The sequence below is a fragment of the Apiospora phragmitis genome (assembly GCF_038363925.1).
Source record: "Apiospora phragmitis strain CBS 135458 chromosome Unknown utg000010l:1.0-9815664.0:9184709.0-9829525.0, whole genome shotgun sequence".
Classification (NCBI taxonomy): Eukaryota; Fungi; Ascomycota; class Sordariomycetes; order Amphisphaeriales; family Apiosporaceae; genus Apiospora; species Apiospora phragmitis.
In genome coordinates, this window is record NW_027117410.1 from 435,437 (window position 1) to 460,073 (window position 24,637).

General features: G+C 56.5%; 10 protein-coding genes across 10 annotated transcripts; 7 read left to right on the forward strand and 3 right to left on the reverse strand.

Annotated features, from left to right (window-relative positions):
• Nucleotides 1-929: 929 nt before the first annotated feature.
• On the reverse strand, nucleotides 930-4,641 carry PG994_012726 (potassium/sodium efflux P-type ATPase; the record flags this gene model as incomplete). Its single annotated transcript, XM_066864135.1, has 5 exons — nucleotides 930-1,967; nucleotides 2,060-3,229; nucleotides 3,353-3,932; nucleotides 4,020-4,285; nucleotides 4,393-4,641. 5 exons carry the CDS (start codon nucleotides 4,639-4,641, stop codon nucleotides 930-932), a joined length of 3,303 nt encoding a protein of 1,100 aa, XP_066710283.1.
• A 1,464-nt stretch (nucleotides 4,642-6,105) lies between these two features.
• On the reverse strand, nucleotides 6,106-6,948 carry PG994_012727 (uncharacterized protein; the record flags this gene model as incomplete). Its single annotated transcript, XM_066864136.1, has 1 exon — nucleotides 6,106-6,948. The coding sequence occupies one exon, from the start codon at nucleotides 6,946-6,948 to the stop codon at nucleotides 6,106-6,108; it is 843 nt and encodes a 280-aa protein (XP_066710284.1).
• Nucleotides 6,949-8,096: 1,148 nt separating this feature from the next.
• PG994_012728 (uncharacterized protein) lies at nucleotides 8,097-9,493 on the forward strand (the record flags this gene model as incomplete). Its single annotated transcript, XM_066864137.1, has 2 exons — nucleotides 8,097-8,741; nucleotides 8,882-9,493. The coding sequence occupies 2 exons, from the start codon at nucleotides 8,097-8,099 to the stop codon at nucleotides 9,491-9,493; spliced, it is 1,257 nt and encodes a 418-aa protein (XP_066710285.1).
• A 1,632-nt stretch (nucleotides 9,494-11,125) lies between these two features.
• PG994_012729 (MFS general substrate transporter) lies at nucleotides 11,126-13,154 on the forward strand (the record flags this gene model as incomplete). The annotated part of the gene is made up of 5 exons (XM_066864138.1): nucleotides 11,126-11,319; nucleotides 12,173-12,412; nucleotides 12,486-12,540; nucleotides 12,624-12,721; nucleotides 12,938-13,154. The coding sequence occupies 5 exons, from the start codon at nucleotides 11,126-11,128 to the stop codon at nucleotides 13,152-13,154; spliced, it is 804 nt and encodes a 267-aa protein (XP_066710286.1).
• A 1,903-nt stretch (nucleotides 13,155-15,057) lies between these two features.
• Nucleotides 15,058-15,863, forward strand: PG994_012730 (uncharacterized protein; the record flags this gene model as incomplete). Its single annotated transcript, XM_066864139.1, has 2 exons — nucleotides 15,058-15,549; nucleotides 15,579-15,863. The coding sequence occupies 2 exons, from the start codon at nucleotides 15,058-15,060 to the stop codon at nucleotides 15,861-15,863; spliced, it is 777 nt and encodes a 258-aa protein (XP_066710287.1).
• Nucleotides 15,864-16,786: 923 nt separating this feature from the next.
• PG994_012731 (uncharacterized protein) lies at nucleotides 16,787-17,974 on the forward strand (the record flags this gene model as incomplete). The annotated part of the gene is made up of 5 exons (XM_066864140.1): nucleotides 16,787-16,849; nucleotides 16,990-17,369; nucleotides 17,490-17,658; nucleotides 17,736-17,804; nucleotides 17,882-17,974. The coding sequence occupies 5 exons, from the start codon at nucleotides 16,787-16,789 to the stop codon at nucleotides 17,972-17,974; spliced, it is 774 nt and encodes a 257-aa protein (XP_066710288.1).
• Nucleotides 17,975-18,544: 570 nt separating this feature from the next.
• On the forward strand, nucleotides 18,545-19,570 carry PG994_012732 (uncharacterized protein; the record flags this gene model as incomplete). Its single annotated transcript, XM_066864141.1, has 2 exons — nucleotides 18,545-18,769; nucleotides 18,884-19,570. The coding sequence occupies 2 exons, from the start codon at nucleotides 18,545-18,547 to the stop codon at nucleotides 19,568-19,570; spliced, it is 912 nt and encodes a 303-aa protein (XP_066710289.1).
• Nucleotides 19,571-20,347: 777 nt separating this feature from the next.
• Nucleotides 20,348-20,757, forward strand: PG994_012733 (uncharacterized protein; the record flags this gene model as incomplete). The annotated part of the gene is made up of 2 exons (XM_066864142.1): nucleotides 20,348-20,458; nucleotides 20,542-20,757. The coding sequence occupies 2 exons, from the start codon at nucleotides 20,348-20,350 to the stop codon at nucleotides 20,755-20,757; spliced, it is 327 nt and encodes a 108-aa protein (XP_066710290.1).
• A 1,072-nt stretch (nucleotides 20,758-21,829) lies between these two features.
• On the forward strand, nucleotides 21,830-22,353 carry PG994_012734 (uncharacterized protein; the record flags this gene model as incomplete). Its single annotated transcript, XM_066864143.1, has 2 exons — nucleotides 21,830-21,949; nucleotides 21,994-22,353. 2 exons carry the CDS (start codon nucleotides 21,830-21,832, stop codon nucleotides 22,351-22,353), a joined length of 480 nt encoding a protein of 159 aa, XP_066710291.1.
• Nucleotides 22,354-22,708: 355 nt separating this feature from the next.
• Nucleotides 22,709-24,424, reverse strand: PG994_012735 (uncharacterized protein; the record flags this gene model as incomplete). The annotated part of the gene is made up of 4 exons (XM_066864144.1): nucleotides 22,709-23,034; nucleotides 23,141-23,399; nucleotides 23,435-23,885; nucleotides 24,030-24,424. 4 exons carry the CDS (start codon nucleotides 24,422-24,424, stop codon nucleotides 22,709-22,711), a joined length of 1,431 nt encoding a protein of 476 aa, XP_066710292.1.
• Nucleotides 24,425-24,637: the final 213 nt, after the last annotated feature.

Consider the following 24,637-nt stretch of genomic DNA (forward strand, 5'->3'; position numbering starts at 1 on the left):
GTGAGTCGCTCCCATTTGGTTAGTCAGACGTCCAAGGGTTTACTTTATATACATGTTAGTCACAGGCGTTGGAATGAAAGTCATTCCGGTTAAGTATGGGTTCTTTACGAAACAACTGGTGACGGATTGAGGATGGAATCCCTCCAGAGAGAGATATATATATATGCTGATTTGCGTTATTTTCTTGCCGTCTTCATCATTGTTGTTGCTGCTAGCGAGCTGACTTGGTACCAGAGCCGGGCATTGGAGAACTTTAACACCTGCCACGCTGCATATCAAGATGGTGCAGACTTGTTGTAGGTGTTTGGTCGGCTTGATCCGATTTGCCGCGTTTATGGCATTTGATTGGCCTCTTCCGGGCAACCGGATTTTAAATACTTGGGGGGCGAATATGTGGCTCTCAAGCTTATGCCCGAACATCCGGCATCACGCACTCTGATTGGTCCAGCAAGCTGCACTCATATATATCCCTGTGCAAGTGCAAGCAGCGATAAACGTGAACCATGTGGTCTGGCATGTGCTCATGCTCATGAACACCCCTCCCCTCCGTTGACGCTGCCCTGCTGCCCGGCCCGTGTCAAAGGCCATATTAGATACAGTTAGGTTTAGAGCCGGATATGAAAGCCTTCAGGACTTCCATATAGTACTACCAGAGTAATAAGCCCATATCATGTGTCTTCATGTAACCTTATTTCAGTTCCGGACTAGAAATGGGATGATCAGAGATGGGAGAGCTGGCTACTTCAGTAAATTGAAGTCAAACTTGGGGAAACAATGATTAGAGTAGGTAGTTTTATATTATGTATTTCTAGGCATATTGCAAATCCATTCGCTTTTCGTCATTCGAGCCGTGGTATCTTCTCTACGATATCTTGTCTCTCCTCCTCTGATGAGGCTTCCGATCGGGGCTTCCCGCCCCCCTCCGTAATTCATTCCCTGTCCTTGGTTGGCGAGTTGGCCGCCTTCTCCACGTCACCCCCCTGAGAGCCGCTGCCGGTGAGATACTCGCCAAAGACCCGCTCCTCGATGTCCAGGTCCTTCCAGACGGCACCCTGGGCCTTCCGGGCCGCGCGGCGGAAGTAGACGCGCTTCGCCCACTTCCAGCTCTCGACGCCGGCGAAGAAGAGCGCCGCGGCGATGAAAACGATGCCCCACTCCCAGCTGATGCCCGTGTGCTTGAAGACGGCGTGGTTCAGCACGGGGATGTACAGCGCTGGGAACATGGTGACGAAGCCGAGGATGATGGCCCAGAACAGGAACTTGTTGCGCCAGATGTCGAGCGTCCACTGCGTCAGGTACCGCGTGCTGCCCGGCTGCATGCGGAAGAAGGAGCGCCGCATGTCGATCATCTCCCACGCGAGGAAGAGGGCGAACCAGGTCAGCGTCGCGAACGTGGTGGCGCGCGCGCGGAAGACGGTATCGCACGACGCCGAGTAGTCGCCGTTGCAGTTCTCGCCGAGGTCGCCGTCGCCGAAGCCGAACACGACGAGCGCGAAGGTGGCCAGGCAGAGGGCCGCGATCCACAGGCCGTAGACGACCATGTCGACGACGAACTCGAGCGTGAAGATGCCCGTCTTCAGGTTCTGCGGCGGTCGCTGCATGATGCCCGGCACGGCGCGCTCGAAGCCGAGGCCCATGTCCGGCATGCCCGACGTCACCATGATGACCCAGATGATCTGCACGGGCGCCAGCGGGAAGACCGAGAGGCCGCTGCTGTCCTTGAAGGCCAGGCCGACCAGCAGCGTGCCCGCCTGCGCGATGTTCTCGGCCAGGACGTGGAGGACGAACTTCTGGATGTTGTCGAAGATGCGGCGGCCCTCCTCGATGGCGGACACGATCGAGGCGAAGTTGTCGTCCATCAGGACAATGTCGGAGGCGTCCTTGGCGACGTCGGATCCGGCTTGACCCATGGCGATACCCACGTCGGCACGTTGGAGAGAGGGTGAGTCGTTAACACCGTCGCCAGTCTTGAAGAAAAGAAACGTATGTTAGTTCCAAATACAAGTGACGCTGAAAGACGTTAAAAAAAACAGAAAAAGGAGGGGGGGGGGCCACTTACCATAGCACAGAACTTCCCCCGCCGGTGGAGCGCCTCGATCATCCTCACCTTGGTGCTCGGCGCGCACCGCGCGATGACGAGCGGCAGTACCGGGAGCTCGTCGATCTCGTCGTCGGCCAGCGCGTCGAACTGGCCAGCCGTCATGACCATGGCGGCGGCGACGTCGGCGCTGAGCCGGCCCACCTGCGAGGGCAGGATCCCGACCTCGATCGCGATCGCCTTGGCCGTCTCCGGGTGGTCGCCCGTCAGCATGTGCACCGAGATGCCGGCTTCGTGGCAGCTGCGCACCGCGGGGGCCGACTCGGCGCGCGGCGGGTCGTACAGGCCCACGAGGCCGCGGAAGACCAGGTTCCGCTCGACGGTGGTGCGGTCCACCTCGGCGTCGGTACTGTCCGATCGCGCGGCCATCTTGTCGTCGTCGGTCACCGGGCGGCTGGCCAAGGCGAGGACGCGGAGGCCCATGCCCGCGAACACTTCCATGTTGCGCAGGATCTCCTCGCGGTACGCGTCCGTCATGTCGCGGGAGGAGGCATCCGCAGCATCCGCATCATCACCATTGTTGCCGCAGGAGTAGCTTGTACAGGCCTCGATCACGCGCTCCACGGCGCCCTTGGTGAAGACCCAGTTCTTTCCCGTGCCATTCTCCCGCATGATGACGCTCATGCGCTTGACGTCGCTATCGAACGGCAGCTCCGCCACGTCCGTCCAGGCCTTGGTCCCGTCCCCGACCAGGTCTCTCCGGTTGCGGGCGAAGCGGTGGGCGAAGACCTGGATGGCAATCTCGGTGGGGTCGCCGCGTGCGTGCCAGGTCCCGTTGCTCTCGTGGATGGTCGCGAGGTTCGCCAGGGTGGCGACGGACAGGAAGTCTTGGAGGTGATTGGCGCCGCTGTCCTCCAGGAGCTGGGCTGGGTCGGCTTGGCGGTTGTCGCTGCTGGCGCCGCCTCCTCCCTGGGAGTTCTTGAGGTCCATGTCGGTAGGCTTGCTGGGGTCAAACAATATCGAGCCGATGGTTGGGTTAAAGGGATCGTCCGAGGTGTCGACGGTGTACGTTCCCATGCCAGGCACCCAGGCGGCACGCGCTACCATCTTTCCCTGGGTCAAGGTGCCCGTTTTATCGCTGCAGATGTCCGTCACGGCGCCGAGGGCTTCTAGTGACTTGAGATTGCGCACCTATGGGGCTCAGGGTGTTAGTGCCACTCTATCTAAAGGGGGAGGATGAAGTGAGAGGAAAAAGCCAATCGTGCTGTTGAGACACATTACACTAGGGATGAAGAATTCAGGAGAGCCACTAACCACAACATGGCGTTGCACCATTCGCTTGGTACCGGCTGCCATCGTGATGGTGAGCACGACGACCAGGCTGGCTGGGATCATCGACAGCCCAGTCGCCACCGCGTAGATGATGACCTCCTGGCGCGAATCGAAGCGGTTGGCCGCGAGCACGATGATGGCGCACACGACGGCAATACCGAACAGCAGCATCGCGAGCTTGCTCAGCTTGCGCTGCAGCGGCGTGCCGACGTTGACGCCCAGAAACCGGCCGAGCGCGTCGCCGAGCGTCAGCGTGTAGGCCTCGAGGTAGCGGGCCGGGTTCTTGGTGCGCTGCCCGTCGGCCTTGCGCTTGACGGGCCGCACCTTAGACTCCTTCTGGTTCAGGGCCGACGCGATGGCGCCGATCTCGGTGAAGGTCCCCGTCGCAAACACGATGCCCCGCGCCCGGCCCTTCGTCACGGCCGAGCTGCTGTACGCGATGTTCAGGCGGTCGCCCGGGCCGGTCGCGTCGTCGAAGACTTGGTTCTGGGACTTGCGGACGGGGAGGGATTCGCCGGTGAGGAGGGCCTCGTCGGTCTCGAAGTTCTTGGCTTCCACCAGTCTTTGGATTGATGCATGGTTAGTTCCATCGCGTGCGTATAATGCTGATGCAGACGGCCAAGGATTAAGTGTGTGTGTGCGTGCTTACCGGATATCAGCAGGCAGGGTGTCTCCCATCTTGACCTCCACAATGTCGCCCGGTACGATTTCGCCCGAGGGGATGACCTGGGACTTGCCGTCCCGGACGACCGTGGCCGTGGGCGAGCTGAGCGACCGCAGGGAGTCCATGGTCTTCTCCGCCGAGTACTCCTGGAAGAAGCCGACGACCACGTTGAGCAGGATGACGGCGGAGATGACCCCGCCCTCGATCCAGGACTGGATACCAAAACTGACGGCCATGGCCAATATCAGGACCTAGAAGCCGATTTAGTGTCATTTCATCATGCTCCATTCACAACTCAATTTGGGAGTGAATAGTATATGCTTATATAGAAATGAGCATAGTTCGGAGAGAGACTTACCAGGGTCATGGCATTGGCGATCTGTGCGATGATAATCTTCATAGGCTGGACGCCCTCCGCATCTCCCAACTCATTGGGGCCGAACTTGGACTTCCGAGTTTCGGCCTCGTCGGCGCTAAGTCCGTCGAGCGCATCCGTGCCGAGTTCGTTCAGGACATCTTCCCAGCTCAGCGCATGCGCGGGCCACGAGAGGGGTTCGTTGGCTTGGCCTGATATATGCTGAGGAGCAACCTCCTTGTTCTTCGCCATTCTCCTTGGGAACCAAGACTCGCAGCCTAGCGGTGCTCGGGGTGTCGTCGATTCGGGCGGGCCAAGGAAGTCAGTTATGGATCGAAGGTGAGAATAGCGTACGGTTGGGGGATTCTTGGGCACACTGATCGGTCTGAACTGGACGGGTGCTCCTTTTGGCGGTAGAGTAGACAGGTTACGGTAACCGTAATAGTAGCTGCAGCTTCATAGCCCTTTATAGCTCTCTCTCCCACGCCGCTCCATTCCATAGAGGGCCCACCGGATACCCGGCTACGTCGAGGAGGTTCCATCCGACCCATAGGCGTTCCCGCCGACGCGTGCCAAGTCCGGCTATCCATTGCCGTGATAAGCAAGAGTTGAGCAACACGCCGAAGACCATGGCGCCGACAGTTAAAAGAGACGTAGGGCGCAGTGACGATATGTAAGGAGCGGCGGGATCCATAACGCTAACTGACGGGCCAAGGTTCCACTGCGGGAGAGCCAAGCTGGATACACGGAGTTAAGGCGGCTGCAGACCAAGACACCCTTTTTGTCTCCACCTCTTGGCACATTGCCGAAGCCCTTGGCAAATATACAAGTTGGATAGGGCGTCAAGGTCACGTTCGTCAAACACTTCCCGCTGTCGAGTCGCCTCAGCTGTGCCAAAGAAGCCGCGAGCAAGCGGTAGGGCTGGCAGTAGGCCATCGAGATCGGCCCCGGTGTTGTCGTTAGTCAATGTAGGCATGAAGCCTAGGCTAAGGACTGGTAGTTGCAGAAATGTGGCTGTCACGAGCCTCAACTGTTTCCGTGTAGTTAAACGAGGACCTCGCTAGCAGACGCACCTGTCACACTGCATACGTCACAAGAGATACCCTATAGTATATAGTTCCAAGAGTAAAACCTGGCAGTGGAAGACAATAGTATCACTTCTTCTGGGTCTACTTTAAGGAACCCCTGAAAGTTGAATGGCTAGGATAGGATGGTCACTATGTCCAATAGTTTATGGTGTAGGCATCCCCCAGAGCTGGGTATATGGTACCGATGCCTGTTTGCTTAAATGCATGTAGACACGAAGTATTCACGGCTTTGTTCTTGTAATGGAACCCCAATCGAATCAAGCCATCCCACTTACCCAGCTTTCTTCGGCAGCATGGACAACCTGAAAGAAAAGCGTTGCGAGCCTGTCAGAAACATGGCGTAGGGAAGCACAGTCGCAGCCGAAGGACTATTGGTGGCATGTGTCAAGTTGTTGACTGCAGGGGCTCAAGAAGCGGGTGGATGAGATGGGTTCCCCTGACCACTTGCCTCAAGACAGGACAAGACAGGACACTCCAAGATGCATAGATGAAATTGGGAATTCTTTGGGATAAAACTGACACAGGCAAACTCCAGTCTAACCGAAACGCCATGATGTCTAAAACCACAAGCCTAATCTGGGCCATCGTCCGATGGAAAGCAAATGAAAACCACACATAACACACATCATCATACGTGCCACAGGAATATAGACCACCGAACCCCTCCCCTCAAGGAGCCAGCGCCCCCGTCTGACGCGCCACATCGAGCATTTGATCGACCAAGGGGTTGACGTCGGTGGACTTGAGCGGCACGCGGTGGCCCCCCCGGCCACTCGAGCACGCGGGCCGACTCAGGGCTGCAGTACTTCTCGAGCAGCTCGCGGTGCAGGGGCAGCCCGACATCCAACGTACCGTGGACGTGGATCGTCGGCAGGCGCAGGACGTGCTCCTCGTTAGCGACTTCCCACAGGTCGGGCGGGCCCTTGAGCGCGATCTCGGCGCAGTCGCCCAGCATGGATGAGTGGAAGACTTCGGGGTCGAGCGACACGATGGGCGCGCGCCCGGCCATCAGCACGGCGAACTTGAAGTCGGTGGTCCCCTTGCTGCCCTGGCCGAGCCGGTCGACGCGGATCTGCTGCCGGTACAGCAAACTCGCGGCCAGCTTGGCGCCCTGGCTGAAGCCGAGCAGCCCGACCCAGGGCCCGGACGCGACGTCGTCGTCGTCGTCCATGGCCTGCCTAATCGACTCATTAATGGCCTCGCGCGCCGCGCGCTCCTCGACCTCGGGGTGCTCGGGCAGCCAGCGGAGCCAGCGCTTGAAGGGCCCGTAGTCGGCATACACGGACACCACGTCCGGGCCCGGCTTGGAGGCGTAGGGCGCCTCCGCGTACACGAGCCGGAAGTAGGGCTCCAGCTTGTGCGACAGCTGCCGGCACTGCGCGCGGAAGATGACGGCGTTGGTGCCGCCGCCGTGCAGGCAGAGGATGCGCGGCAGGCTGCGCATCTTGAGGAGATAGTCGGGGCTCTCCATGGCTATTTGCGTGTGTGATCCTATCTTATTAATAGAAATGGTGGTGGTGGTGGTAGGCCGAAAGGAACTGTCTTGCTCTTTCTTCCTCCTCGGTGTTTACGGATGATGAGTAAGTAAGTAAGAGTAAGGAAGGCAAGGTATACTTTTAAGGTGCAACATCAAGAACGAAAGTACCGAGGTCCCGAAACTAAGAGAGACCGAAGAGCAATTGGAGGACGATGGCCTTTCAAGGGGAGTTGGCAAAGTGAGAAAGAACCCGAGGCAGTAGCAATTGCAAGCAGGCGAGAGACATGGGACAGAGGTAACTCCCAACCCTCCGGACTTCACCACTTGGGGGGGACACGTGTTCGGGGAGTTTCGGTGGCTTTCCACTTGCAACTTAATTGAGAAGGATGGTAAGGATGACGGGACTGTCCGTCCCCCCATGCCAATGCAACAATTGTCTGACTGTAACCCGTAGCGAGACAGCCGCTGCTGTCCCATAGGCGCGGGATGCCAGCGAGATGATGTGAGATGGCTGCCTATCAAGTCCCCTGCTCACGGGTTATCTATCTCCATGGCATCTGCTGTTAAAAAGGCGGGTTTGGAACCCGGTAGCTTCGCTCTTGGCACGCAGGTTCGGAGTATTTATTACTCCTACCAAAGATGGTCACAACCTATACATTATATGGAGGTTTCCAAAAAAGACACGAGAAATAAAAATCAAGAGGTAAAGTTCTTGCTCTTCATTCTAGAGATGGTCGGCACGGCCCGTACAAGCGATAATTAGGCCTGGTTTGCTTCTTAGCGGACTTGCAGCACACTATGGAAAGTAGGTCCAGTATCTACCAAGACAACACTACTGTCCAGCCAGCATCGGCTTGAACTTTGGGTAGGAACAATCCTTTTTACTGGCTTCAATCAACTATCAGACTTGATTTCTGGCCCTCTCGAGATGTTGTACTTCTTCTCTAACCTGGGATATATGCAGGTGGTGTAGTACAGACGTAGGTGCCCGATCAGGCAGGTGTATGAAATAGATTAGCGACAGCTGCAACTTAGAACACTAGCCACATATGTAGCAAAGACTTCGTACATTCCATTTCACGCTTGACTTGTAAACCCCAAACGATCAATAAGTATATGTTCATCACCGAGCGCCGCCATCAATGCTCTGCGCTATTTGCGGATGCCCAGTCCGGCCGCCGCCTCAGCGGCCGGCAGAAGTCGGGGTAGAGGGGTTACGTGAACAGCAGCGGCAGCGGCAGCAAGAGGACACACAGCTCCAATGGCTAAGCAAGGCCGTGATGCTCAGCGACCCCGCCGAGGAGTTCGAGACGCTGGAGCAGCACTACCGCGCCGGCAAGAAGCCCGGCGTCCCCGAGCTGGCGTTCGCGCGCGACGACGAGGAGATCCAGAAGGACAAGGTCACCGTGACGACGACGGACGAGTGCATCCTGGAAAGGGACGGGTCTCGCATCCGTCCCAACTGGGGCGCCGGTCTCGACGAGGCCGGCGGGCGCCACCGGGGCTCTACGCCGTACGGCATCGTGGTGCATGAGGCGTGTCTCGATATCACCGAGATGGCCATGCGGAAATCCAGGCGTCCCGTCCGCGTGCGGTCGATGCGCACGCTCTGGAAGGTGCTGCGCATGAGGCACGATACTTACGACAATCTGTTGATGGGCGGCGAGGTGGTGGGGGCTAGGGACACCAGTAGCTTGGCAACGAACATTTACTATCTGTTCATGGAACCCGAGCCGCACCCGGGAAGTGACTGGCGGGATCCCTTTCGGACCAATTATGGCGACTGGGTAAGTAAGCCATGAGTAAAAAAAAAAATGACATTCCGGGACTTTTTTCTTCTTTCTTTTTGGCTTCTCTTTTTTTCATATAACCTTTTCCCCACCATGGCAGCAGGAACTCTTGAGTGCTGACTATTGTTTGTTTTTAGTTGCTTGAGAACCCGACGACGACCCCAGACCTAAGCATCGTGTTGCACGACAAGTTGCACTATTATGTTCAACCAGTGGAATACAATGCCGCCGACCCTAAGACGGAAGCATTCCGTCATCGGTTTCTGAACCTTCCTCTAGAGCTCCGACAGCATATTCTTGACCTCTTGAGCTCGTGCGACGACTTACATCTGACACGCACGCGGTTATTACCTCGAGAGGCGTGGCGCAACATGCTGCTCGGGAAGAGATTCCTACCGTTTCTACACGACCTTGACGAAGCCGCCGTGCTGCGGTATGTCCAGCAGTACGGGCGGAAAAGAGAGACCAAGATCGATTGGGAGCAGCTGGTGAGGATCCTGAGCCGGGGCGCGTGGGTGGCGAAAAGTAAACTCGACTATTTCTGTAACCAATGGGATCCGAGGCAAGGCTACTACTACTGTGGTTTTCCGGCGTCCATCGGACTTTGCAACCGCAGGAGGATCTGGCAGGTGGTGGAGGAAATGTTCGTCGGCGACCTCTTGCCATACGAGGGTAGTGGTGCGAGCGTGCCGCGATATTGGGACGAGTATGGCGAACGGGTGTATCCCGTTATTCGGCTGTCAGGGTAAGACGGACGGACGGGTTCGTTTGTTTGTTTAATAATAGAAACCCGGCAAAGCAGTACCACTATGAACCATGGCAGTCTGCTGGCTCCCTCCAGCGGGGGACCGAAGGTCGGAATGAGAGGTAAAAGATATTCAATACTATTATTCACAGCACCGAGAGCTCGGAAACCCTATCGGTGCAGCGGGACTATTCTTCGCAGGCAACGTCCCATAATCATGTGTTGTTGTGCTTGATTAACTGGATGTTGATACAGTCATTTACAATTGAGCAACGATTTCGCCCAAGATCGTCGCACTTGGAGCTGTTAGGGTGGCCGGGAAAGAATCTCTAGGTTAGGTTAGTTGATAGTACAACGAAAAGGGTCCAATCAGGGACAGGTGCGTCAATCGTAGTTGGAGTACAGGATGGGAGCTGGGCCGAGTTGGAGAGCCGTTGTGGGACTAGTTGTAGTCGAGTTGAAGGTGTGTGCACGATAGCGAAGCGAAGCGAGCAAGTCAAGCTTGACAAATCCAAATGCATGCGATAGAAACAAAGGCTCTGATCTTGGTACATAAAAACCAATGAACAGAAAGCCACCTTGTCATGTCTCACCCAACTCATCTCGGATGATGACACCGAGATAGATTATAGATCTATTCCGTCAAGTCAACCAGCTAACGTCGGTTGGTTATGACGTGAAAGTCGGATATTACTCCAACATGCCCATGAACCGTTGATCAGTCGAATTGGAGATGCCAACTCTTAATCTACCCAATTTCAGCTTCAACTCAGCTATCAGCCACCAGCTGTACCAATGCTGATGATCTGCTGCGTGCCGTCCGGCCGTTCATGGCGGCGGTGGAAGTCCGCTGCCCCGCCAGTGACGGTTTCACGTCGCTAGTGAACCCGACTTCGCTATCGCTAATGTGCTATCGCTGCGACGGGCGCTGGAGCTTACCCCTCCAACGGCTCCAACAGACTCCCTGGACGGGGCAAAAAAAAAAAAAAAAAGAGTCGCCGCCCAGACCGTGGGGTGGCCGGTTGACTGTATACGATTACCACCTTTTGCTTGCCTTACGGAGTAGTCCCTAGGTTAACGCCTATCTAATTCTCCTAGCTTTGCCATTTTTTTTTCTCTTTTGGCGTTGGCTACTAGTTATCGCGACAGTAGAGCGGATACTCTATAAATCCTTCACCATGCCCACCACCCGCAGGTCAAGTACATATCGCGGGAAGTCTAAAGGTGTGTACCCAAACACCTTTTCTTATTCGCGCACCCGCATGCCGGCCATGAACGCCGTTGCTTAGCAGGGACCCCTACTTCCTCGATCTGTTTGGTCCCCTTCTGCCGTCTTTTTGCCCCCCTAGTCCCCAGTGATACATCTTTATCGCGGACTTCTGGAGCACCCATCTCCACGTTTGTCATCCACCTGCGCAAGGACAGAATCCGGGGGTCACGGCTTGCAAGTGAAACCTCCTAGAAAAACCTGTACGGCCTTGAGGAGAGAGCCTTGAGGAATTGAGGTTCTCTTTTCTGCTTCTTTGCCTTATATATATATAGAGCTTTGGGCATACCCTCTCTCTATTTTGCCCTGGTCTTGTTTTATATATCTCGAAAGTTCCGCGCGTTGGTTTTTGCTTGCTGGTTTAGCGCAATGGCGTCTCCAACGGCCTCCGAATCCAAGATTGAGGCGCAGCGCGACGGCGCCGATGTCACCAACTCCGCCGTCCCGCTTGCCTACGAGGAGGCTCCGTACAGCGCCGTCGACGAGAAGAAGCTCGTCGCCAAACTGGACCGGCGCATCGTGCCCCTGGTCATGCTGTCGTACACACTCAGCTTTCTAGACAGGTAAGGAAAACCATGCAATTTAGCAAGGAGAGAGGGTTTTCGCAACCCGCCACCAACACTAACACGCGCCTACCACTACAGAGTCAACATCGGCAACGCCCGCCTCTACAGGCTGGAGGAGGACCTCGGCCTTAAGGGCAACCAGTACCAGATCGCCGTCTCCATCCTCTTCGTGACGTACCTGCTCTTCGAGGTGCCGAGCAACCTGGTGCTGAAGCCCTTCTCGCCGTCGCGCTGGCTCGCCTTCATCATCACGGCCTGGGGCATCGTCGCGACGCTGACGGGTTTAGTCAATAGCTTCGGGTCGCTGATCGCGTGCCGGCTGATCCTGGGCGCGCTCGAGGCGGGACTCTTCCCGGGGCTCAACGTCTACCTGACGTTCTTCTACACCAAGCACGAGCTGGCCCTGCGCGTGGGCTACCTCTTCGTGTCCGCGGCTATCGCGGGCGCCTTCGGCGGCCTCCTCGCCTACGGCATCGGCCACATGCAAGGGGTCGCAGGCCTCGGCGGCTGGCGCTGGATCATGATCCTCGAGGGCCTCCCCAGCGTTGTGTTGGGGGTCGCCATCCTCTTCCTCCTGCCCAACGACGCCGAGAGCGCCTCGTTCCTGACCGACGACGAGAAGAAGGTCATGGCCGCGCGGCTGACGCGCGGGTACGGCAACACCGCGTCCGCGCAGCAGTACAGCAGCCGGGACATGCTGGCCGCGTTCAAGGACTGGAAGGTCTGGCTGTTCTGCGCGGCGCAGTTCGGGGTCGACACGATGCTATACGGTTAGTTTTGTTCACATCACAAGAATCGCTTACCTAGAAAGAAGTGGGCGAGAAAGCCATAGTGTGCAGTCGCTGATGAGTTCAGGTTTTTCGACATTCTTGCCCACCATTATCAAAAATCTTGGGGACTGGTCGACGGCAGAGGTGCAGCTGCTCACCGTACCGTGCTACTTCCTCGGCGCCGTGGCCTATATGACGACAGCCTGGTTCTCAGACCGCGTGCAGCGGCGCGCCGTCTTCGTCGTCATCTTCGGCTGCGTGAGCGTCGTGGGTTATGGCATCCTCTTGTCCAATTCCCCGTCTGGGGTGCAATACTTTGGGTATGTCACATCCCTTCCCAAATCCCATGGGAACCAACCCCATCGGAACGATGTGTGTGCTAACACTCAGCAGTTGCTTCATGATCGCCATGGGTCTCTACATCGTCGTAGGCTTGCCGCTGGCTTGGGTAAGTGAGACCGAAGAAGAAGAAATGAACTGTGTCAAGTTACAACCCTATTGAGATAACCGTACTAATGAAGAATTGCGCAGCTGCCCAATAATTGCCCCCGCTACGGCAAGCGCACCACGGCGTGTGGGATGAACCTCACGATTGGCAACGCATCTGGCATCATGGCGCCTTTCATCTAGTACGTGCCGCTTTCCCGCGCATGCGCATCCTCGGGATTCTTCATCTTGTTACTTTCTTTTCTCTTTTTTGTTTTTCTTTTCTTTTTTCTTCTCTTTTTTGTTTTTCTTTTCTTTCTTTCTTTTCCTTTTCTTTTTCTTCTTTTTTTCTTTTCTTTCCTCAATGTGCTGCGTCACTCGGAAATGAGGGCCTCTCCCGCTAACCACCTCCCTCGTAGCCTCACCGCCGAAGGCCCCAGGTATATCCGCGGCAATGCCGTATCGCTCAGCATGGTCGGCATGTCCGTGAGCATCTACAGCTTCCTCTGGTTCTGGTTCCAACGTGAAAACAAGCGGCGAGACGCCGGCCAGGTCGCGCCCGAGCACCAGCACCTCTCGGAGGAGGAGATGACGGAACTCGGTGACGAGAGCCCGCACTACCGTTACACCTACTAGATAACCTTGATGATAAATGGACGGGAATGCACTACTGCAGTAGATTGGGCGTGGGTATGCTATTCGTGGATTTTATGGTGGCATAATTCTGGGGACGACAGAAACTTTATTAAATGGATGATGTTGACTTGGTAGACCCAAGAGTCTTGCTCTCTAACAATGGGACTCTGCTTACTACACGACGAAACGGTTTAGTATTGGTTTCCAGCAAAATGGGTAACATTACTCGGTAATACTTGTCGTAATACGACAAGTCAGGAGCCTTCACCGCTTGCTGCAGGAGGTGATCCTTGCTCTGGCGAGTGCTAATACCACATCAAGTACCGTGCACAGGACCGATATCCGGTAAAATGTGCAATAGAGTTTCTTTCTGAGCTGGAACCGGCTGGGGATCCCGGATCCGAACTAGGATCGCTGGCGCGGATAATCAAAAGCATGACACGATTCTGGCTGGGGTTGCCCTTTTGAATGCCACATTACAAGTACCTCATTGGTCATGATAACCAGACCAACCACTACATATGTACAGTAATAAGCTGAAGACTGCCCGTCCACTGCCCGCAGCCCACAGCTTACTCGGCCGGTTTTCACGGGTTTGATTGGTCACGGGTTGCGCCACTGATCCGCTGGGATGGGGGTTTGATATGCACGGCCTAATCCAACCACAGGGAACGCCAGAGGAGCAGCGGAGGGGCAGGTCGGCAAGTCGGCGTTACTACAGGACCATAGCTGAAATTAGGGACCTTCGCACTCACTACCTGGGGAATAGAGCAATCTTTCTATTTGATATAATACTCGACGCAATAAACAAAGACAAATTACAATAGGTGGGTAATTATTTCCAAGTGACCATCTTAAGAGAGCCGGTATTCAATTCGACGTATGATCGGCTCTGTTCAGGAGGTAGGGACATTGCAAGTACTGGTCAGTAGGAGATTGGATTGACTAGATCGGTGCCGTCTTCTGGGAGATCCAAGTGCGTTGGTGCCCCCGCCGTCTCGTCTCGTACGCACAAAACCCAACAGTGTTACATTGAAGGGAAATTCGAACCCATAACCCATAGCTATGAACAGGGCCTGAAAAGCGAACTTCGAAGCAAACAACACCGTACAGTCGTACGTGGATATGAATCATGATATCTACGCGGTGCATACCGCTTCGGGTGAAGCTGCCGGTGCCATCCGGATTCCAGATAGGGGCGGCTGGTTCCAAACAACCCGCTCCAGTCGCCAGTTGCCCGTAACCGGCCCACGGTCGTCATGTATGGAGGCAAAGACCAAGGGTCCCCCTATCCCTTACAGTACTTTCAGGAATTTGCCCTGCTGCCTGTCTCTCTGTCTCACCCAGCCGGCGTGGGGCTCAATTGCTTCTGGACTCCCCCTTCCCGACTGCATGGTTCAGGTTAAGTGCGACCCTCCAAAATAACGTCGGATCTTATTGCACATCACGCAAAAGATGGGGACGGGACCAGACTCGGACGAGTGAGAGAAGAGGGGGTGATCCTGGCCAATATATGCATGCTTCATCTTCGCTCTTCGTTTCACCTCGGTGATCTTCATTACTTATCTCGGAGTTGGCTTTGCTTGGCCCAACTGACATATGTCATGTGCTGGCTGCTCGATGTGTGATTAAAAAGAGATATACTTTTTCTCCCCGTTTCGTCGGAACTTCGCAACCCTTTATTTCCATTATTCCCATTTAGACGACTAGCAGAACTCAACTCCTCATTACGCGATTACCTCATGATTCCGTCATTCGGACGAAGACGACGACGACGAACAACGACAATTGTATAACGATAGGCAACTAGTGTCGCCACTCCACCCATAGAATCTGCCACCCACATCCACACGACAAATAAAACACTTTGTTTATACACGAAATGGAATCATCATCCCAAACGATGCAGGCGCGGCCTGAGCCCATCAAGTTCGCCCTGGACAACGAGGAGTTCGAGGGGCGGAGCATGATGCCGTGGTTCAGCTACAAGGTCAGCATGCCCGTGCGGCCGATGCCGGGCCTGGCGGAGCGCCCGCACCTGCGGACGAAGCGGCTGGTGCTGCGGCCCTTCGTCCCCTCCGATCTCGAGGCCTTCCACGAGCTGCGGTCGCGGGAGGAGACCCAGCGGGGTTCCATGCTGCGCGGGCGCGCGTCGCGCGACCGCGACGAGTCGCGGCGCCAGCTCGACCAGCTGCAGCAGGACGACGGCCAGGGCCACTGGTACGTCGGCGCGTTCCTGCAGTCGACGGGCGAGCTCGTGGGCGAGGCCGGGCTGCCGGACTGCGTGACGATGGCGCGGTCGGGCTGGCCCGAGGCCGAGGTCCTGCTCAAGAAGGAGCACTGGCGCCAGGGGTACGGTACCGAGGCGATCACGGCGTGGCTGGCGTCGTGGTGGGCGCTGCCCGGGAGATGCGGCGGCACCAGCTGTTCCCCATCGCGACGGGCTGGCAGGAGCCGGGCGCCGAGCTGCTCGACGGCGTGGGCTTCGGGTGGGAGGAGACCAACACGGCGGCGTCGGGGTTCTTCCCGAAGGTGCTGGGGGCGGGCGGCGCCGTGTTTGCGGAGGGGTTCTTCGAGGAGTTCGATCAGCGCGATGGGCGCGAGCCGCAGATTATTCGGTGGAATGGTATCATCATAAATAACCCGCACGGCTTGGAGGAGTATCGGGCGGCGGATGGGGGAGGGGAGAGCGACGGGGAGGGGGAATGAGTGAATGAGTGGATGGGAGAGGGAAATCCCTTCTGGTTGCGCAGGGCAGTGAAAAACGACGGAAGCATCACTCACAAAGCCCTGAACGGGGCCAGGATGCATTGGGGCCAAGGACAGGGCATATCATAATACTTAATACGGGATACGCTGGAGGAATGGGGGCGAGACACAGCTTAGGTGTTCATACGTGCTACTGCTGGGAAAGAGTTCTCCCCTTCGAGGCGGCTATCTATTGCATCTCTCGGCTTGCCAGTCGCCCGGATGGCGGCGCGGGCGACGCGGCCTCATGCCGACTCGGAGAACGCGGTAGCGCCCAGCTTTTACAATCGCCCCGAAGTACACCAAGATCTCGCCAAGTTAGCTTCAGCTAGAATTGCAATAAGAATGCTGATTACTACCACCTTCCGGTTCATAAATGTGAAAGCTTGCGCGGCCCTTCTACTCAACTTTGACCAGGGGACAACCCTTTCTCAGGCGTTTTCACGTTTGAATGAGGGGGGTTGCCCAATATTCGGGACAGCTATATACATACATACCTCCATGACCTTGATTGGCTCTTTCAAATAGAGTAGCCACACCATGGTATCCTAGGACCTTCGGTGTGTGCACCAAGGGTGCAGCACCTCACTCATGCATGATGCAAATCTCTCCAAGTAGAATTGAGCATCCCTGGCCATTCGCCCACTGCGGGGGCCGGGACACCGGAACGCTTTTCAACCCCATGGGGTATGGGGAAGGTCCCCTGGAAGGCCTCCCTTTCCCCTCCCCCACAACCCGATCCGTGACGAATATAGTGCTTGCGTAAGGAAGGCCGCTGGAACGATATATAGCCTAGTGGAGGCTGTCGCTAGCTAAGAGGTAGACGCGGTCCAGTAACCACCCAGCACATATCCACACCCACAGTCTAAGAACACTACCTAGCCATGTCCGACAAGTTCGCGGAACTGGAAGCGCGCGTAGTAGCCGCCGAGCGCCTGGCCCAAAGGGTAAGTGAATGTTTTTCAACTCTAGATAGCCCCAACATTTGGGTGGCAGCGGGTGAATGGGCGAAAGCCAACAATGAACCCCCCTCCGTCTCATGCTCTACGTTACGTTTTGACTTACTTTTCCATCCTTTCCCTGGCAGGCCTACGACCGCGGCACCGTCGAGAACGTCTTCAGCCGGTACATGCACCTCCACAACGTGTTCCAGGACGAACAGATCAAGCCGCTCTGGGTCGCGTGCGGCACGCCCGGGATCCGGGCCCAGTACACCAACGTCGGCGTCTACACCGACTACGACTCGGTCATGGCGTACCACACGGGGCGCCCCGCGCCCGCGGGCAAGCTGATCCTGCACCAGACCACGACACCGACCGTCGAGGTGGCCGCGGACGGCGAGACGGCGAAGGGGTTCTGGCTCATGGCGGGGCTCGAGTCTGGGCTGGCGGAGCCGGGGAACGTCGGGACGGCGATGCCGGAGAATTTGTATGAGCCGGTGGAGAAGAATGTGCAGGGGAAGCGGGTGTAAGTCGAAGGCCATTTCCATTCTTCTCCTTCTTCTTTTCCTCCTCCTCCTCCTCCTCCTCCTCCTCCTCCTTCTTCTTCTGCGCCCTTCTTCCCCCCTATGTGCATGCTTACATTCAGGGGAGGAGATAGATGGGCTCACTGGGTGTGGTGCCAATACGCGCTCGACTTCCTCAAGCAGGACAGCGAGTGGAAGATCTGGCACTTCCGATGTCTCGAGGTTTCCCGCGCCCCGTTCAGCGAGAACTGGATCACCTTCGCCGACAAGAACCAGGTTGCGTTTGAGAAGGTAAGTCCACAACTACTTCTCGATTTGCCCATGATTGGTAAACCCAACAACTGATGTGTGATGATGTTTCGGTACAGGATCTCGCGTACTTTGGCAATGACGGCAAGGCTGTCTTCATGCCCAAGCCAGATGAGCCAGCATCAAAGGTTAGCCATCTACTTGACTTCTCCCGTTCACGTATCGCAACCATCCGCGCTTGACTAATGACATACCCGAAACCCAGAAAGCTGACATCTACGGCCCGAACCGTGTCCGTAAACTTGACGTGCCTCTTCCCGTCCCCTACAAGACTTTCAGTGAGACTGAAGAGTACTGAGTATGATGGACTTATGTAAATATGGGAACGGATAAAAGCAGTGACAGAAAATGCTTCCATGTGGTGTTCCCGCTAAAGTGCGCTTCGTTGACTACCAACTTGCCTTCTCAATCGACATACGTCTTATCGACCGTGTGTAAATCGATGCGTGGCTCATTTCACAAAGTCAGCCAAAGACCTGGCAATCCTACTTGAGCAACGTCGGGCGCAAAATGAAAAACCTCATGATTTTCAGATGCATGCAGTTCCGAAATTGCAGGACCTACTGCTATTCGCTAACCAGGACGTGTTGGTAAAGGCTGTCTTTCACGTGGGTTTAGTAGCTCTGGGGCCCCGGAAAGTGCTCCGCAAAAACACGAAAGACCCCTAAAAACTGACGTCATCGCTAAGCCGAGGCATTGATAACCGCCCAGCACTCTCTCTTCTACACTACTACCCACACATACTTTACTCAAGTGACCAGACTTTATCTTACTGAACTGTTCACCAAATTTCGTCACCCGCACCGGCGCTCATGAAACCGCATAACCTGCTCCCGGTCCAGCCAACTTCTTGCGCGCATACCCCACCATGGTGGCTGACGCCAACAGCAGGACGTCACCACTGATCTCCCTTCTCGCCGGCGGTACCGCGGGTGGTATTGAAGCCTTCTGCACATACCCGTTCGAGTTTGCCAAGACGCGCGTGCAACTGTACGGCCATGAAGGCGTCAAGAACCCGTTCCGCGTCGTCGGCAATGTGATCCAGCGAGAAGGGTTGCCGGCGCTCTACAAGGGCTGCTCGACTATGATAGTGGTCCGTACTTCTCCATCGCATCTGAGCCCCTGTATCATCTTACATCGGAAGTGGCTGGTGACTCGCTTTGTCAACTCCATGGACAGTATATACTGAGTGGAATCCACCTCCCAGGGCTCGATCGGCAAAGATGCCGTCCGCTTCGTCGCCTTCGACAGCATCCGCAAGATGTTTGAGGACCCGGTCACGCACACCCTAGGCCCCGCCCAGTCCATCGCGTCGGGCATGGTCGCAGGCGTGGTGTCGTCGACGGTGATCGTGACCCCCACGGAGCGCATCAAGACGGCCCTGATCGACGACGCCAAGACGTCGCGCCGGTTCCGGTCGCCGTGGCACTGCCTAGCTACTCTAACTAAAGAGCAGGGCGCCCTCCGTGCCCTGTACGCCGGCTACGTCACGACGACGCTCAAACAGATCGGCACCACGGGGTTCCGGCTGGGGTCCTACAGCATCCTCAAGGACTGGGAGCGGCGGTCCGCCTGGTTTGCGGATAAGGAGAAGGGCGTCCCCCGTATCGACATCGACGGCCCCGTCGTGAGTTTCGCCAACGGCGCCCTCGCCGGCACCATCACCACGCTCGCGACGCAGCCCTTCGACACGGTCAAGACCAAGGTGCAGCAGGCCCGCGCCGTGGGCGGCACCCTCGACGCGGCGCGCGCCATCGTGGCCGAGGACGGTGTGTTTAGGGGGTTCTGGCGCGGGACGGTGATGCGGCTGGGGCGGACCGTCATGGCGGGCGGCATCCTGTTCACGGCCAACGAGCAGGCGACCAAGGTGTGGAGGATGGTGCTGGGACAATGATGGTGATGTTTATTAGACTAATTTCCCTTTGCTTTATCATATATACACTGCGGTAGACTGCGAGGTATGAATAGACCACATTCGATGAATCTCGTAGGAAAGGCTCGTGTGACGTGTCGTTCTCCAACGTGGTGGAAATGCCGGCTAAAACAGCAGATGAAGAGATGCAAGGCTCCAAGGCTCAGCGTGGCATTGGAATTGTGCCCGATGGCGTAAACCCCGCTCGTATGTTGCCAGCATCACATATCATGTCTACCAGTGCATATGGTCGGGCTGAGCGGACTCGACTCTGTCAACATTTCAAGTCCCCCCCAACACCGCGTGCTACCTATAATTTCACAAGATCCCCTTACAAAGACGATCCAATGGCGAGTTTCCTTAAAACAGCCGCAAGCACGGGTTTTGATGTGCGCTTCACATCCGCAGCGAAGTGTTGTGATGCCCAGTGTTGTCGAACCACTCTGCATCTGTTTGGAGACGGGAAGAGGCTCGGTGCGACTGAAGAGACAAATGCAACAAGGCAAAGCTAACACGTAGAAGGAACCTTTCCAAACCACAGTCAATCTGAGCTGTCGGCTATATTAACGGAACAATCGAATGGCCAAGACCAAACCGGATTGTTATAAGTGTCCCTGTTTTCCGCTACTAGATAGCGTCTCGACTGAACAACATAACAGCTTTATATCGAACGTCAACGATAAACCCCACATTCAACTGGTTTGTTGCTGCTCCCACCCCTGTGTACATTGCACAACGCGGCTGACGAAGAGAGTCAAGATGCACCACTTAGCAAATCAGCAGATTGCCTTTCAAGCGCGGCGGGAAAGCGCGGCCATGTCTACACTGGCCTTCGTGACGGTCCTGTTCTTACCGGGAACCTTCGTGTCGGTAAGTGTTCATATCATAACGAATGTCCAATAAATCGTTTTCTGCCGGGCGTGGAAGCTGAAATGCAAGTGTCGAAAACCCAGTCCATTTTAAGCACGTCGTTCTTCAGCTTCGACGGGGCTGCCTTCAAGGTCTCGGACAACGCTACCACAGTCCTGGTGCCGTCGCTGATTGGAGCGACATTGCTGGTCCTGGTGTTGTGGTTTGCTTGGCACCAACGGAGGCTGTATCGCTTGAATAGGGGCACCGGCGGAAGTGATGCGCGCTGGATTAATAAGAGCCCAATGAGAGAGGATTGAGGTTGCTTGGAAATCAAGACGGGTTCGGGCATGCTAGTGGCTCGCTAGTAGCGGGCTGCTTAGCGTCTAGGCCAGCCAAGGCGGCACGGAGCGCGCCCTACGAGGTCGCTAGTAGTGCAGTGCACCGATGCAACAACCAACCAGCATCAATCCAATTCAAGGGTACAATCAGCATCGGATGTCGAGGAGCTTACATTTGCCGAAACGGCAGATGGGCTTCAAGTGTGTGGCGTGGTGTGTACGTCTGGACGAGGGCTCCTTCTTTACGGAGTAGGTTAGGTCTAATCACGCAGCCAAGATGGAGCTGGTGTAGTTGTGAAGTCGAGCTGTAATGTTGCCATTTCCTATACCAATGTTGTCATTTCAAGCTCGCCCCTCCTCGACCATTTGTATCCACAAAGCACATTATGGCCAAGTATTAATTGCACGAAAACAATCCTGAGGCAAGTAAGTCACTGTAGCAGCACGGAGGAGAGGACAAAGGTGATGCCGTCTCACCTCAATCTGACATGTTACTTTCGTTGCTCGGACGGCGCAAACACACACCTGCACTAGCAATTGCCTATATAGCATTTGTCAGCGACGTCTCACTCTTCCGATGTCTTGCTTAGAAATCCAGGGCACTGAAACACATAGCGCCTGCCTGTCTGCCCCGCCTCCAACGGGCCCGACTACCTCGATGGCTCTGCGATTCGCCCATGTTCTATTAGGTATAGCATACGTGTTAGGTGGAGGCGGTGAAAGCTAGCCGGACTGATTGACCCCTAGCAGCGACCGATCGTGGTGGGGATGGATGGCGGGCAGGCGGGGTTGCAACTGCATGTGTGTGCAGTAGCTACTATCGACATGACGTTCCATGGGATTCTCAGGAACACTGGATGGAAAGAGCAGACGTGTTGATTGCTACCGCGGGAATACATAAAAGAAGGACAATCCCTCCAGAGCATTTTTCTCTCCCCCCATCCATCACAGCACATACATCAACAACCCCAAAAGTCTTCCAAACTTCAAATCGGTGAACTCAAACAAACCGCCAACCACAACCACATACATCATCCCACTCTGCCCAATCATGACTTCCCTCTACGACGTCAGTATCCCCGTCTACACGGACATCACCAAGACGACCCAGTCCATCCTCAAGAAGGGCGAGGAGCACTTCAAGTCGCAAGGCAAGGATACTTCGGAGCTGGTGAAGCTGCGCATCGCCGAGGACATGCTCCCCTCAGCATGCAGGTCTTCATCATCGTGGCGACCGGCCGCAAGCTGATCGAGCGCGTCACCGGCGGCTCGCCCGTCGACACGCCCATGAAGGAGTACTCGCTGTCCGAGTGCTACGAGCTGCTGGACACCCACCTGGGCGAGCTCGCCAAGGTCGACCGCGCTTCGGTCGACGGCCGCGACAAGACCGAGGTCCCCTGCAAGTTCGGCCCCGAGGAGTTCAAGGCCTCGGCCCGCGACTACGTCTTCGGCTACCCCGTCCCCACGGCCTACTTCCACCTCAACATGGTCTACGCCCTGCTGCGCGGCCAGGGCGTCCCGCTCGGCAAGAAGGACTACATGGCCGAGTTCATGAAGACGTTCACCAAGGCTTAGGAGCCCAAGCCATCGCGGAGGTACCCTATCACGAAAGTCGTATGGCTCGCTGGAAAACGCCTCTTGGGTAATGAGGGGATGGTGTGCCAGTTAGTAAAGGCGCGCATGGATGTGCCTGGCCGCCAACGATGACAGACTACGGATCAGGGTTTGGACGTAGCGAGCGGCTTGACCTGGTCTCATTCGGTGCCCTTCGGTGTGGTGTTTGTTGACTTTTTGTATACGGAGTGGGAGTTAGCCAGTCTGATGTGATGAATTCTTCTCAGGACGGCAGAGATGAGACGAAAACAAGAGCTGGAAACCCCCAAGATAGCTGTACTTGGAACCAATAATGAATAAAGAAACAAAATTAGATTCACAATCCCAATATCTGGTTGGCTTGCTTCGTGACGTTCTGAGCTCCGACAGGATCCTGGGGATGCGCCTCGAGCCTCTCCAACCCCATGGCTCGCAAGCCCTCGGGGTCCGCATACCGGCGGAGGAAGTCGACGGTGGGGGGCCTGTGGACGTGCGCGCTCTCGCCCGCGCCGCCAGGGAAGTCGGGCCCGGGCGTGCCGTCCAGGAACGCCTGGCGCTGCCGCGCGAGGTACCGCGCGTTGTTCTCGGTGACGGGGCAGATGGGGATGTAGAGCACGCTGGAGTCGGACGTGCCGGTGTGCACCTTGTCAACGGCGTGGATGGCTAAAGATAGGTAGGAGAAGTCAGCCAATTTTACCTACTAGGCTCCCCTTTTTTCACGACACCTCTCCCAAGTAAACGGTGGGGAAAAACTAAGTAGGTTACTCACTGTCACAGTGCCAGACCACAAAGTCGCCCGGCTCCACCGGTGGCATGTGCACCATGGTCCGCTCCAGGTCCAGGTGCGGATGCAGCGCCGCGTTCAGCTCCTGGCCGAACCCGGGCTCGGCCCCCTGCAGCGCGCTGGTCATGGCGTCGCCGTCGCAGAACCGCCAGTTCTCCTCATCCAGATACCCTTGTCCTTCTTTTGTCGTCTTGGTGTGGAGCGGCTCGAAGAAGGGCCGGAGCAGCATGTACGCCGTCGCGAGCTGGAGTAGCGGGTTCACCATCAGCGTGCCCTCGCGGGACCCGTCCGGCTCATGCTGAGCCAGCCCTGGAACATGCGGAACATGGAGCAGGCGCCCAGCCCGGCGTAGTTGTCGCTGACGGCGCCGACGCGGGCGGCCGCGTCCCAGGGGTCGTAGGCCTCCCAGCGGCCCGCGAAGACGTCCTCGTAGACACCACCACTTCCAGAGGCGCCACCGAGTCCGTACCCGTGACGCTCCCACCTCTCCACGCTGCCGCCGTCCATGTGCGGGCCCAGCGCGAACCGGGCGTCGCCGGGTTGCCGAATCCGTAGGCGGTCCGCGTAGGCCAGGGGTTGCAAGGTCGAGACCAAAGCACCATCCGACGACACGTGCCATAGGTGCTGCATCAGCAGGGTCTGGGCTTTCAGGAAGTTGGGGTGCGCCCGGACTTTGACCTGGGGGCGGACCAGTACAGCTCGTAGACTTGGGGGTCTTCTGGTGGGAAGGCTTTGGGGAAGCACATATGTCAGCAAGCAAGCACACAACTTGGTGGGATTGTGAGCAAGCAGTTTACTGCGAGTTCAACGATGCTGAAATGGAAGCCAGATAGATAGGTAGGTACGTACCCCTGGTAGACGGGTTCTGCCTCACGTACTCTTCAATCTCGCTCTTATATGCGCGCGCCTCGTCGCGGGGATGACGCCCTTGATGACGGCGACGCCGCGCTTCCGGAGCTCCTCGCGAAGGGCCGGGAGCTGCTCCTCGAGATCTTTGAACTGCAGCACGGGGACGACGCCCGGCCCCTTGGCCGCCACCAAGTCGTTCTCGGTCCGTAGGCGATGCAGCAGCCGGCCCCAGCTGGCGATGACGGCATCTTCGCGGCCTTGGACCAGAGAGCGCTTCAGCTCGAGGAAACGCTTGGGCAGTGGGGGCCGCTTGGTGTTGGATAGTGACACGAAGGAGTCGGAGATGTCGCCTTCGCGCTTACTGGTGGGGGATGATGATGATGGTGTGGAAGTCTGGGTCTGGGTTTGGGTGGCTGACATGGCTATCATACGTGTCTGCGTTGCGATGATAGGCGATGCCTTACGTATAAGTAGTGATCTCTGCATTTTGGACATATATATGTGTTTGCGTATGTGTCACAAGTCTACGGGAAAAGAAAGTGACATTGTCTGTCGGGGCTCAGATCTCAGGGTTCTCTTGCATCCTTTAATACCTGGACGGCCCTCTGTGGAATGGTGTAAGTCAATAGGGCT